This window comes from Sturnira hondurensis, unplaced genomic scaffold (assembly GCF_014824575.4).
Source record: "Sturnira hondurensis isolate 20B ecotype Veracruz unplaced genomic scaffold, ASM1482457v3 Scaffold0024400, whole genome shotgun sequence".
NCBI classification, from domain to species: domain Eukaryota; kingdom Metazoa; phylum Chordata; class Mammalia; order Chiroptera; family Phyllostomidae; genus Sturnira; species Sturnira hondurensis.
Genome location: NW_028097031.1, coordinates 2,527,604 through 2,541,036, shown reverse-complemented (window position 1 = coordinate 2,541,036; position 13,433 = coordinate 2,527,604). Strand labels below are relative to the sequence as shown.

Genomic DNA, 13,433 nt, shown 5'->3' with positions numbered 1-13,433 from the left:
CAAGTCCAATGCAAGAAGAGAAGGAAGTGAAAAGAAAAGGCCACGAAGGGAAAAGGGCGGCCCGGAGAAGATCTGTGCGAGATAAGACGTAACGCCTGTTTTTCGCTACAGAATACAAGCCATTATTACCTCGCGCCAAATTATTACCCCTCTGTCAAGAATTAGACACAACGATCTAAGTAATCAACGAGCATGTCTAATGCACGGTAACATTTTCAATGCAAAGTTTGTTTTCTCTCTGACACCACGTGAGAGCCTGTAATTAACCCGTTCCGTAGACCTCTGCCAAACAAAAGCCTAATTGAGCCTCGTTCCCCTGATTTGTGAAGCTTTGGGAAGGGGGACAGCGCTCTGGGAGCTGGGAGCCCGGGGCTGCTCTCTGCCCAGCTCCCTGGCAGGGGTCCGAGGGGCCTTGGCCACAGACAAGGGATTAGGGTACGTTAGCTTTCGTATTTATTACGAGTTGTCGGATATTTAAAACGGCATTACACGCGCCCTACAAATGAGTCCAGTTTCTAAAGAGTCAAAGTAATATGGGTGGGGGGAGGGGCAGAGGACAAGGTGGAGGCCCAAATCCTAACTCCACACCCACAAACGAAGCAGCGGGGAGAAGCCCGGGCAATTTACTTCTGCCTGGGTGCTGGCTCGCACAAAATGCCAGGGGGGGGGAACGTGTTAGAGGGCAAGTCCAAGTGGCCTGCAGAGAGTGTCACTGGGCCCCCATCCCTAAGAGGTGGGTCCCCGGTGGAGCCCCCACCCTGCGCTCAGACGCAGCCAGTCACCCCTCCAAGGCTTTCGGAATTGTCACAGGGCGGGGTAGGGGGAGGAGAAAACAGGGATGGGGGTCCCAGGGTACTAGGGAGGGGTAGGCAAGAAGGCACACAGGCGGACTGATAGGGGAATTGCTGAGAAAACTCTCTCTCTCCAGGCCTGTTCTTCCTGCACAAATATAGCAGCATTTCTCAATCCGCTGACAGCCGCCACTGGTAAATAATGGTCATACCTCACTGGCGAGGCAGAAAGCCTCTCTTTTAGCACGAGCTTATGCTTGAAATATGGGTCATTTCAACAATCCTAAGCAGGAGACTTCGGTATAAAGAAAGCACTTACTCTAAGAAAACAAAACAGTGACTCAGAATCGAAACCCTTCGGAAGCAGGACCCTCTTCCTATCGGGGGTGGGTGGGGCGGGCGGGGTAGGGTAGGAAGGAAGACGGGAGGTAGGGAAGGCAGGGAGCAGGCGGGGGCAGCCTCTTATTGTCAAAAACCAGTAATATTATCGCAGCTGAGAGCCCGGTCCCACTACCGCGACGCGAACTTGCAAGCTCAACCTTTACTATTTGCAGGGAATCATCACAGACCGGCAGTTTACCCCGTTCATGTGCAGTTCTGAATTTCAGGCATTTTCACGGCTTACTTGTAAACATATAAAAGAGGGATCCTGGGTCATTGCGTTTATTTATTTATCTATGCCAAACATTTATTAGTGAAATAGTCCTGAAGATATAATCCTACATATGGCGCTTTGATTTCACATATTTAAGAAAAAAATGACAAAACACATAGAATTAGACATATAATTCCAAGACCACGGTACAACCTTTATCTTTTTTTTTACTTCAGCAAACAAAAAAAAATAATGTCAAATGACATGAAAAGTGGCAAGTCTTCCGACAATAAATAATAAATTACTTTATAACTTTTGCAATGCAAGAGCAAACAAAAAAAAATGTTTCCTTTTTCCTCTTTATTTCCAGAGAGAGAAAACAGTCATTTGAACCAATAACTATACACATCTTTGGGGGGAAAGTTCTTGGACAGACACGAGTCAAACACAATCCCGAGAGACGCTTGTGGCAAAATAGAGGTAACCTTGTTGCAATGCTTTATACGTTGGTTTTTAAATCTGAATTCAAAAACCTTTAAAGTCGCTTCAGACTTCTTGATAGAGGATGGATCTCAAAAAAAAAAAAATAGTGGGGAGGGGCAAAGGAAAAAAGAAACCAGCTACAGGACATGCTAAGAGACCCGGGGTTTCAAGTAACCCCTTGTTAAAGTCAACCGAAAACACCACCGAAAAGCAACGCAGCTCCGCCTGGGCCCTTTCTGCCAGGGAGGAGGGCAGCTTCTCTTCCCGATCCTCCGCGGGGCGCCCCGTCAGCAAGCCAACGACCAGCACAGAGACAGCACCATTCAGAATCGGATGGTCTAGAGAACCCCTAGTTCTGCTTTTCTCTGGGTGGGCGGCGAAATGAAAATGCTTTTTTTTTGAGATCCTTGAATATAAATCCTCTACGTTTTAAAAACGTCTTTTTTTCCTCCTTCAGTACTCCTAAGGTCATTGGATAGCGCATGTTGGGGTTGGGTTTTGTCTGTTGTTTTAATTCTAGTAAAATCCCATGATTGTCTTCACAGTGTTGCTACCATATTACCTTGTCATTCAAACAGACTTCGTGCATTTCATGGAGCAATCCTTCTCAATGCAGCCTTCACTGACTGGGTCGCTAAATACTTTCGCTTCCGAGTTCCACATTATACGTTCCCACTGTCTCCAACAGGGAAAAACAACCCGACGCCTCTGCACGCACGCTCCTCACGCTTCGATAGGGCTGGCCACCATGCTGTTCGGCGTGTCCGGGAGCTGGGAGGACATGGAGGCCACTTCGCTGCCGGTGGAATTAGAGCCGGGTCCTCCTTCGGAAAAGTTGACCTGCAGACAAGGGGGAGAAATGAAAAACTCGGCGTTGACCATGTTTATACAAGGATTAGAAAGGCCTACGTGTGTGGGCATACAAGGATCTGAGTAAGCAGGGGGACAGATACGTAGAGAGAGACTTCCAGGTCTATAATTCAATTTTCACAGGCTTAAAGAAAGCCTACGACAACGATGAAGAGAGTTTGAAAAGAAATCCTCTCGCTTTCCCATCTTCCAAGGGATTTGTTCTAACTGGAACTGAATTTCCAACATTATAGCTGCATTCAGTTATTTAAGAACCGAGGTGTGTCTCTCTGTAAAATGGCATGGCGATGGTACCACGCATGCTCGGGGTAGAACCACCCCGCCGGCTGCACGCTGCCCCAGGAGCAGGCCAGTTCCCAGTTCCCTGGCTGCAAACCCTCTCATGGCTGGTCAAAAATCTGTGACACAGGCGCAGACCGTGTGACAGGTGACTGGGAGGAGACTCCACAGAACAGCATGGAACTCCTCCGAGGGACCACAGTGTGCGTTTTCTCCCTTGTTGCTTCTGTCTTTCTTTCCCTTTAAATCAGGCTCTTCCTTCCAAGGAGATCCATATATTATAACGTCATCGCATGAGGAATTACCTGGCTCCTTCTGAGCTGAGGAACCATGGTAGCTGTTGCAAAGCCCCTTTCCTGCGCAGCGCCCCCCCCCCACCTGCCAGGGCCCCCACTTCTCCTGCTGGCGCCTGCCTAAGTTTCAGGAGCTGCCCTGCCTCTCCGACCTGCCTCTGGGATCTGGGTCTCGCTGAGATAACTCTAAGATTCACCTGACTGAAAGAAGTTATTTTTCCTAATTCCAGAGTCTACCTTCCAATCTACCTTACTAAACTTTTCCACTAGAAGGTTAAGGGACTTCTCCAGTGTTCCCAGACTGGCCCACCTGCAAATGGAAACCTGGGCCAAGGCCTGCAACCACTGACTCTGGCCCACTTGCCCGAGCACTGCCGCAGAGCAGAACACACCCTCCAGGAAAGTGGGGGGTAAAAAGCTAACTTCATATATTGAATAATCTTACTTAGCTGGACTCTCGAGTCTTTTGTAGGTGGGAGATGAGTTCATCTGCTTTTTTCTAGATGCGTGGAACACATTAATGCTAAACAGGTTCTCATACAGCGTCTCTCTGATTGGAAGAACTCATGCTCCTCTTGAGGCACACATGCCCCACAGCATGTAACTGTAACATGTAACAGCATGTGATTTGAACTCTTACACTGGAGCATGTCTAAGCAGTCCCGCATTTTAGATTCAGACAGCCCCAGGAAGGGGCACAGTAACACCAAGCATCAGCCTTACCTTTGAATCCCTGAACTCTTCCCCGATACATCTGAAATCTGCACCCAACAGATGCCTGCTGCCTACTGGTAATAACGTTGATTATACGTGTCCACATTATGACAATCGCCTTGATTTAGGTTCTTAAATATACCATTCTCTAGGGGCTAAGGAGGGAGGAAATTTACTAATTGCTGATTAAAATGTCAAGGTGATCTCCAAAGCCCCTTCTCGCTCCAAGAGGCAGGACTTTGCAAACCTGCCGCCTTCCCACGCATGTCTAGTTAGCTAGGCACCTTGAAGCTAATCCGTCAAAGGGAGACTGACAGAAAATTCCGCCTACACGGTCAAATGATGAACTCTCATAAAAAAGACTCAAGGAGGATTGTTTTCCTTGCGAGCTTTCCTCCCCCTCTTTACTACACCACCCTCATCTCTGCCCAACCCTGGGGCCTGGGTGGCACCTGCCCCCACCCCCACCCCCACCCCCGATCTTTCATTGTGTAGCAGTTAAACCCGAATCTCCTTCCTTTCTGTGGGAGATTCAGCCCCTCACCCTGGGAACTGACACTTACCAGTTGCTGAAAAGCAGGCTGATCTATGTCACTCTGCAAGGCGAAGTCACTCAGTACTTTCCAAGGTGGCTGGTAACTCTGCACCTCCACTGGGTTTGCCTGTAAGCCGCCATCATGTCTCTCTGGACTGGCAGCCACCATGGGAGTCCCTGTCATCCCCTGGATATTCTGTGAATAGGCACCCCCCCACCCCAACATGTTAATGAGCAAACTCCCTCCCTCCATTGTCTGCACAGGCTAAACAAATATGCCCAGGTATTATCTTATCTGTATTGTGGCTTTTATTGACTCAGTAATCTGCTGTGCCTACGGATATTAGCAGGAGTTCGGTTCTGTTTTACTGTGTTTCGTTTTTCTGCTTCTGTGGGCCGGACTACTGGGTCTGCTGGGATCCCATTTTAACCCAAAATCTACTGCACTTCCTTGCCGTTACCCTCACGGTTTACCCCAATCCTCCACCCACCACCCTGGGCCACCAGGAAGGCTAAGGCTGGCCGGACAGGCCTCCTTTCAGCCTCCAGAGGCGGTGGCTTCCCAGGCAGTTTCAGTTCGATTTTCTCCCTGCGGCTCTCCCTGCAGGGCCAACCCCCACCCTCGAGCCTGTGGGTCTGGCTGCTATTGTGCTTTTAAGCACTAACCAACTTAGAAAGTGCCCTGGCCCAGGCTTAGCTGGCCTGCCAAGTTTAATGACAGCAGGTTTTATGGCATTTAAAAATAGGGCCAAAGCAGTAAAAGAAAAAAAAAAAAGGAAAGGAACTCTTTAGGTTAATTTAACCAGAAGGCCTGTGGGGTAGCTGCTGGAGTGGACCATGGGGTGAACATGGATAACAGTGCCAGGGGCCTGACATCTCCAGAGGCCTGGGATCGACCTTGAGCACAGGGTGCCCTGTGTTTGTGGGTCACCTTGGGGGGACTCACAGCCTCAAGGTGCTGCATAAGGCCTAGCCAGGCACGGGGGTCGGGGGTGGGAGGTGGGCAGGCAGGGACCCCCAGGACGACCCGTACCCTGGAACTCTGGAGTTCACAGGAAGCCAAGGCGTGGTCCGCCCTGTCGGAACGTCCAAACCAGAGCCTGGCCTTGCGGCCACCTGCCCAACAGTGGTTGCTGTGGAGGGTGGAAATGCATTTGAAGGGCACGGACCCTCTCACACGGGGGTGTGGGCAGCCACTCCAACCCGCAAGAGGGCAGTACCCCCTTTACCAGCAGGCCAGCCCTGTGCTGACTCTCCCTGAGATCTGGGTGGGGTTTGGGGGGCTGTGTGTCAGGGCTCCTGTTCCGAGTTGGAGGGAAACCTGGAAACCGTGTGCCAGCCAGCCCACCTAGGCAGCCGGCACGCACCTGGCGCGCCTCCTCCTCCTCGGCTTCCCTCGGTCCCCTGCCCAGCGGCCGGGCCACTCACTCACAGTTTTGTCATTGGGCTGCTGCTGCTGGAGCTGCTTCATCATGATGCTCCGCTTCTTGTCTTTGCACCGCTTGTTCTGAAACCAGACCCGGATCACGCGGGGGCTGAGGCCCGTCATCTCCACCAGCTGCTCCTTCATGAGTGCGTCGGGCCGGGGGTTGGCGGCGTAGCAGGTCCGCAAGGTGTGCAGCTGCTTCTCGTTCAGCACAGTCCGCACGCGGGTGGTCTTCTCAGGCTGCTTGTGGACGTGGGGCCGCAGGGCCGGCTGCCGGGCGGAGATGGGCTCGGCTGTGGGGTAAGGGGCGCCGTGAGCGCAGGCCGGGTGCTGGCCCGCCCGCCGCCGCCGCTCCCAGACAATGGCCGGTACTTTGCAGCCTCGACAAAGCAGGGGCGGCAGTGGTAAAAATCTCACTCTCTAATCTCAGAGGTCAAAGCTGAGTAATCCGCACCGGAACGCAGACTCCGCCTGCTCTGTCAACACAGCGGTAGCGGAGGATGCAAGACTCAGGGCTCGTCCCCCAACTCGCAACAGGGGTGGCATCTTTCAGAGCTGTTTCTCCTCCCTCCTCACCTTCCCTCGTACCCAGACTGGGCCCAGTTTACACCAAGAACCCCACCCCAGGGGTCCTGGGTGAAGGGCACAGAGGGTACCAGGGAAGGTAATGCAGAAGACCCCAGTGACACCCAGGGATGCCACACCAGCCAGGACTTCTGCAACATGGAAGGCCAGTACCCAGGAGAATTCAGCCAGAACGCTTCAACTTCAGTTTGGAGGGGGCCACTCCTGTCGGGGAAATTCATATTCCCATCATCTCTCCAGTCGCCCTTGCTTAGAACTACATCTACCTGGATGTTCCCGCAATGGGCTGACCCCAAGCAAAAGAAAACGAGCTCTGTTCAACTGCCCGGGCTCCTGGGAAGGAGAGCTGGGACAGCTGGGAAGTGCCGTCTCCTGACTCGGTCCCCTCTTCCAGCCTCATGTGTCCCCACAAGCACAGCACTGGTTGCACTGAACAGGAGTTGCCACCTCCGGCTTTGCCCCTGTGCGAGAAAGTCACAAATCCTGGGGGAGTTGGGGGGGGGGCGTTGAATTCTTGGAGCTGCCAGAAAGCAGAGGGGGTGAACTGTACTTTTCTCAGCCAGAGTTTAGTGGGAAGTGATACTTCAACAATGCGCTGGGCAGACCTACTCATGACTGGAAGGCAGGATTGGAAAGTCTGCCTTCTAACCCCTGCCCCCCACCCCCCAGGACGGTGCTGTTTCTACTCTCTTTGGGGGGGAGGGGCACGGTAAGACCCTCTGATCTGTAGGGTACAANGGGAGTTGGGGGGGGGGGCGTTGAATTCTTGGAGTTGCCAGAAAGCAGAGGGGGTGAACTGTACTTTTCTCAGCCAGAGTTTAGTGGGAAGTGATACTTCAACAATGCGCTGGGCAGACCTACTCATGACTGGAAGGCAGGATTGGAAAGTCTGCCTTCTAACCCCTGCCCCCCACCCCCCAGGACGGTGCTGTTTCTACTCTCTTTGGGGGGGAGGGGCACGGTAAGACCCTCTGATCTGTAGGGTACAAATTCTACACCTTCCAGGACCCCCCAGGGTCAGGTCAACACCTATGGGGTCAATTTAGTGTTATAGCCACAGGCCCCAAAGATGAAATTCTCACCAAATCACTTAGAATGAATGGTTTAAAGAGGCAGGCTCCCTTTAAAAGGCAATTACTGCAGATTAGCTTGTTGACAGTTTTAAATTACAGCTCTGTGCAGGCCTGCCGTTACCAACACTGTATCTTTTCATGTTCATTTTCTCACAAAAGGATACAAATAAATTTAAAAAATGTTTTGGAGTGTGGGGCAGTTGAGGGGGGAGGGATTTGAGAAGCTCAATGACTTAAGGCCACCTAAACTTCCTTCACCGGGTTCAGGAGGAAGCCGGGGCGGAACTCCACCCCTTTAATTAGGCGGCAGCAGCAGGGCGAATACCTGGCGGAGCCGATGCCCATTTTCAGTGAGCCAGGCCTCGGAGGCCGAGGTAAGCTGAAGTGCTGTTTGGACGTGTGTGTACATGTGTGCACAAGCGGTGTACACTCATGGGTACCCACATTTACACACACAGACCCGCAGGTGTGCAGGGAGAGGTGAAGGGGACCATGAGTGCCTTGAACCGGGCTGTAAGAGAGCCAGAGCGAGGCTGTGCAAACTGCACCCCCAGCACTTCAGTGAACTGCCGGCCTCGCCGCCGCTGCCACGGCCACCACCGGCCGGCCAGTGGCTACCAGGGTCCGGTCACCCGCCGCCGTCGCCGCCGCGGGCAGGGCTTGGGCAAGGGCAGGCTAGCTAGCCTGAGGCGCCTCCCGCGCCAGCCGGCCTCCCTCCGGGCCGAGGAGTACCTGCCATTTGCAGCGGCCGGGCGGGGTGCAGGGGGCTGAGCGGGTCGCCGGCGCCTAGGCTGGCCCTCTCTACCACGTCGTGGTCCGCGCGGCAGAAGAGCCCGTCCTCCCGCAGCGCGAACTCGTCCCCGGGGATGAGCTGGCGGCTGCAGGCCACACATCGGAAGCACTCGATGTGGTACACTTTGGAGCGGGCGCGCATCACGAAGTCGTTCTTGCTGAAGCCGATGCTGCACTTGGCGCATTTGATCCCGTACAACCTGCGCGGGGTCGGACGGGATAGAAACACAGGGACAGGGGTCACTTCAGGCGGCCACTGTCCCGCCCGAAAGCGCCGACTACCGGGCCACAAGGCCCTGAGCCCCGAAATCGAAATCGGCAGTAGGCAGACAGAGAGGGTCGGGAAGAACAGATGTGATTAGGTCTCCCTCTTTCTCCCGTTCTTTCTTGCCCTTTCCTTTCTTCCGAACCTGTGTCCCGGCCTCTGGCTTCACCCTGTCCACGCCAAGGACAAATGTCTCATGTGCTCTCAACTCAGGGCCGCGGTTCCAGTGACCAGTAACAGGGCGGCCCTTGCAGGGCTGGGAAGGAAGGAGTCCAGGGGGACCCCGGTCGCCACTGGCCCTACACTTTCTAGAAAGGTCTCTAAACCCGCAAGAAAAGTCCTTCCAGGAGGAAGAAGAGCCGGTCACCCCTTCGCTGTGCAAACACACACAAATACACAGGCAAAACAACAAAACGAAACCGGAGTGTTTCCAGATCCCTCTCTGCAAAGCCCAGTGCCATTTCACCGGATCTGAAGGGTTTTCCGCAGGCAACAATGTTAACAAAGTTTCCTCTGCAGTCTTCCTTTCATTATTCTTTTTAAAATTTGCTTCTGCTCCCCAGTCTTTTCCCAAATGGCTTAAGCACGGACCTCGACTTGTTTACTTGAGAGCCGTACCAGCGAGAAAAATGAAAAGACCCACTGCTAGCGTCTTCCTCACTGCCGACCTTGCCTCGCCTAGAGACGGGCTCTGTAGGTTTCCTCTCATCGGCACTGCCCTGGCCCCTCTCTTCGGACCAGCAATAGCAGGAGCTGGGGGCATTCCCACAAACGGAAGGGAGGAACAGACCCACGCAAAGCAGGGAGGGAGCCCGCACTTCCCTAAGGGGAGAGAAGCACTGGGGAATCTAAAGGATCTCTCCGTCCTGCTTTTATGCAGCTTCAAAAAGACACACGCGCGAGATCCTGCAGAGGTAAAGGTAAAAGCAATTGGCTCCTTCTACAAAAGTGTATCCAGAATTAGGCACATGCAGGTCCCTATGCAATTGAGCAAACCACTGTCTCCACAGGAGTAAAGATGCTGCCGGGGTGAGAAGCCAGCTCTCCCTCCCCCGAGTCTGAGTTCACACACCAATCAAGTAAACAATGAGAAAGGCTCATTTGTCAGAGGTTAGAAGGTAGATTCAAAAGTTTTGCCTCCCTCCGCCTACTCTGAGATCTTCCATTTCATAGGATGAGGGCCTCACCTTGCTTGTGACCAAACAATTTGGAAAACCCCTCCCCCTTCATCGGGGTCCCCTCCTCCCCATTTCCTCCTACTCGGCCCCCACCTCCATCCAAGTATTCATAAACTGTTTTTGCACCATTCAATTCTATTCATTAAGATTCTACTCTCCACTTTCATGATTTTAAAATAATTAAAAAGCCCTGGACACTAAGTGAGCAGAAAAAATTTTAAGAGTACAGTTAAATCTTGACTAAACTAAGTTCTCAGTTCCAGAAACTCCATGACTTACAAAAGCTACTTTGCCACTACAGAAAAAAATTTTCATTATAATATCGATATATTTTAACATACTAGCGAAGGTGTTCTCTTGTCTGTCTGTTATTGAAACAATGCATGCAATTTTCTCTAAAACTTCCACTGGCTCCCTAAGGCAGGTCAGAGAAAACTTGCAATTAGCAAAGCATGAAATATAGACTCAGAATAAATGGAAAGGAAAAAAAACTCTGAAAGTTTCTTATGTGGTTTTAACCTTGTCAGTATGGGCAATTCGCTCATTTTATCAGTTACCAGATTTTAATGTGAGAAAGGAAGCTGTTCAATTATCTAAATATACCAATTGTTCGTAGACAGATGATGGGCAATTTGATCTGCTCTGTCTAATTCATCAGCTCAGATAAGATAAGAAAGAAAAGACAATCAGATGTCACCAAAGGGTTAATATTTAAAAAGATTAAATTTCCGGTCTTTTTGCAGAGAATATTCGGTTTGGTTTTTAAATGTTCCATGTAGAAACTCTTAGCCTAAAAGCAAGTCTATTTCCTCTTTCAAAATGTATCTTTAAATATGTTTGGGTCAAACTTTTATTTCGCCCATTACACTGGTATCTCCAAAGAACTGTAACTTACTAAAACTGAACTGAAATAAACATATAGAAATGAAAAACACTGCATGATGCAACAACAACAACAACCTTTTTGAAGAAGTTTAGAAACCCCGAATTATCCACCTTTATGTTTTTTGTTGTTTGTTTTGGAAAGGTGAGGGTGAAAGAGAAAACGAATCTGAGCCCCACAAATTCCAAGCGCCATTCCACAAGCTTCAATGACCACACAATTTAAGAAAACCACTATCAAATTTTGTGTGTGTCTGTGGGGGGGTTCCCTAAAAAGTGAGATGAACAGCATAGTTTAATTTATATAATACAGGTTAAGGGTAACTTTTGCACGCTGGACTCCATTAAGGCAAACTTTGCAAAAAAGGCAGAGCCACACCAAATAAAAAATAAGGAGTTGGGGGGAGACAGGGAAATCTCAGACAATTAAGGAAGCGGTACATAAATGGCATACCTGATATAATCTCTTTTACAGTAGGTTTTCCCATCTCTAACAAAGCACGTACAGCTCTCGTCCAAATACTGATTACACTCTGCACATTTCAAACATGCCGCATGCCATTCCAAATCCGGAGAAACCCTCAGAATATACTGATCGTGAATTTGATTGCCGCAACCAACACACAGGGAAATCAGGCGTTTTTCTGAAATGAAAATAAATACATGATTGACTAACCGTTTACTTCCTACAGAGATAAACGCACTTTCCGTGTCGTTCGCTTCTAGGGCGTACTCTGGGAGTTATTTTTTCCCTTTTCTTTTTTTTCTTTTTCTTTAAAGAGTATTGCACTTTGAGATGGTAATTGAAGTGTGCCATCAAAACCCTGACTCATTTTTAAAAGGAGGTGGAATAGATGTAAAATGCAGATTTGAATAGTCTACATTTGTAAGCCTAGCACGCAATCAAACCCGTTCATTTTGCATTTTTCCTCCCTCCTCCCTCTTTGCCATAACCACTGGAAAAGATTATGGATAAGTCAAGTCAAAGAAAAGGTTTTGACTAGAAGCGTTAAGTGAACTCAGGGATGTCTATATTTTCCATGAAGCACGCTCTGAAATAGCACCTAGGACTGGATATTGTTAGCAAGAGCACACATCAATACAGTTGTCACTCGTTCTCTTTTGCAAGTCTAATGCTACTTCACATCCCCGGGTATGGTACGTGCAGGCAGACCTCGGCAACAGAATAACCTTCTCGGAGAGCTCAGGATTCCCGGGGAGGAAACCACCACTTAGCCCCACTTAGGCTGGGGCTTTGGAGAGTACACAGGCGAACTCAGACCTTAGGTGCGATCAGTTTCCCAAAGATCAGAACCGACAGCCAGGCATGCAGGCGTGGCGGCAACGAGAAAAAGCCACCTTCTCTCTCTTTCTGTCTCTCCAGGCAATGACTCCAATTCCGAAGACAGCCCTTGGCACCCGTGCCTGAGAGACCCCCGCACAGACCAGCACACCGATCCCCGCAAGGTAAAAGAGCCTCTTACTTTTTGGTGGATCGCCCATGTCTCCCATATCTGTAAGAGGGAGTAATGTCCACAGTGAAATGGTGGTTGTACAGTTGGTGAACAGCCCACAGAGAGGATGCAGGAGCTGTGGCTAAGTGGGAGACAGTGGCCCGGGGGCTGCCGAGGCTGAGCCCGCCGCTGCCCGGCCGCGCCGCGCCCTCGCGGATCGGAGAGTCCCACTGCAGCCGGCGGAGCTGGCGGAGCGGCGGCGCTGCGGCGGCGGAGGACTCGGCGCGGCTCGGGCACCTCTCTTCCTTATCTCTTACTCAAACTTCTCTGCTCCAACTCAGCTCCATCGCCATTGGTCTGACGCAGCGCGCGGAGACGTCAGGCGAGCGCCGCGCCCATTGGCTGCGGGGCGCGCGGCGCAGCTGTTCTGATTATCATATTTCAGCCCCGCCGCGGCCGAGCGCCACTGGCCTCGCGGCGAGCCCGCGGGAGAGGATTAGGGCTCCCCGGCAACTCGTTCGGGGTCCGCCGCTCTCCCGCGACACTCGCCGCCCGGCCGCTCTACGTCTGGGCCTCGCTCTCCCGCCGCTCCTCCTCCTGCCCCCTCCCTCCCTCCTTCCCGGCCGCGCCGCCTGCGCCCCCGCCGCCTGTCGCGCCGCTCCTCCGCCCAGCGCTCCCGGGTCGCCGCCGGCCGGCTGGCCGTGTTGTGCGCGGGGCTCACTTTTCTGCCGCCGGTGGCGAGTGGCTGGTGGGTAGGTCTTCCCGATGCCGAAGTCCCTCCCGGGTTCTAGCAAAGGGGTCACTTGGAAGAGCCAGTTTGGCTCGGTTTGATCTTGCACTTGGGCGCACAGCTCCGGGCCTGGCCTCGCTAGGCTGCCGCGGAGGGTGAGTTCCCGAGCTGGCTGTGTTTGGAGCCTGGGGGAAGAAGGACCGGGAATGGGAAGAATGGACTTAGAGGACTTATTTGCTACTGCTTCCCCTGGACCCTATTCCCTCCTATCCCAGATAGCCAAAAAAACGCTGGGCTGAAGGAGGGGGCCCTCTGGCCCAGCGGAAAATCTGATTGAAGGCGGGCGCGCAGGTAAAACTAAATTGGCTCCGCGGACACCTCTCTCCCCTTCCGATCCGTGGCGTCTGTTTTGCAGTTTAACTCTGGAATTAGGAAGTGTGCTAATTCGAGTCCAGAAACACAAGATCTTTCATTAGTTTTGAGTTTGT

The 13,433-nt window shown here is 51.8% G+C and overlaps 1 protein-coding gene across 1 annotated transcript; it reads right to left on the bottom strand.

Annotated features, from left to right (window-relative positions):
* Positions 1–1,453: 1,453 nt before the first annotated feature.
* On the bottom strand, positions 1,454–12,490 carry ISL1 (ISL LIM homeobox 1). The gene is made up of 6 exons (XM_037038509.1): positions 12,246–12,490; positions 11,216–11,405; positions 8,377–8,636; positions 5,993–6,279; positions 4,589–4,756; positions 1,454–2,709 (listed from the first exon to the last, which is right to left on the bottom strand). Exons 1-6 carry the CDS (start codon positions 12,271–12,273, stop codon positions 2,593–2,595), a joined length of 1,050 nt encoding a protein of 349 aa, XP_036894404.1. The 5' UTR covers positions 12,274–12,490; the 3' UTR covers positions 1,454–2,592.
* Positions 12,491–13,433: the final 943 nt, after the last annotated feature.

Excerpts from the sequence above, each read along its gene's own strand:
- ISL1 (XM_037038509.1), bottom strand. The coding sequence starts at position 12,273 with ATGGGAGACATGGGCGATCCACCAAAAA. Across the intron at positions 6,280-8,376 it reads CCGGCCGCTGCAAATGGCAG|CCGAGCCCATCTCCGCCCGG; the intron begins GTACTCCTCGGC and ends CTTACCCCACAG. Across the intron at positions 4,757-5,992 it reads AGCAGCCCAATGACAAAACT|AATATCCAGGGGATGACAGG; the intron begins GTGAGTGAGTGG and ends GCCTATTCACAG.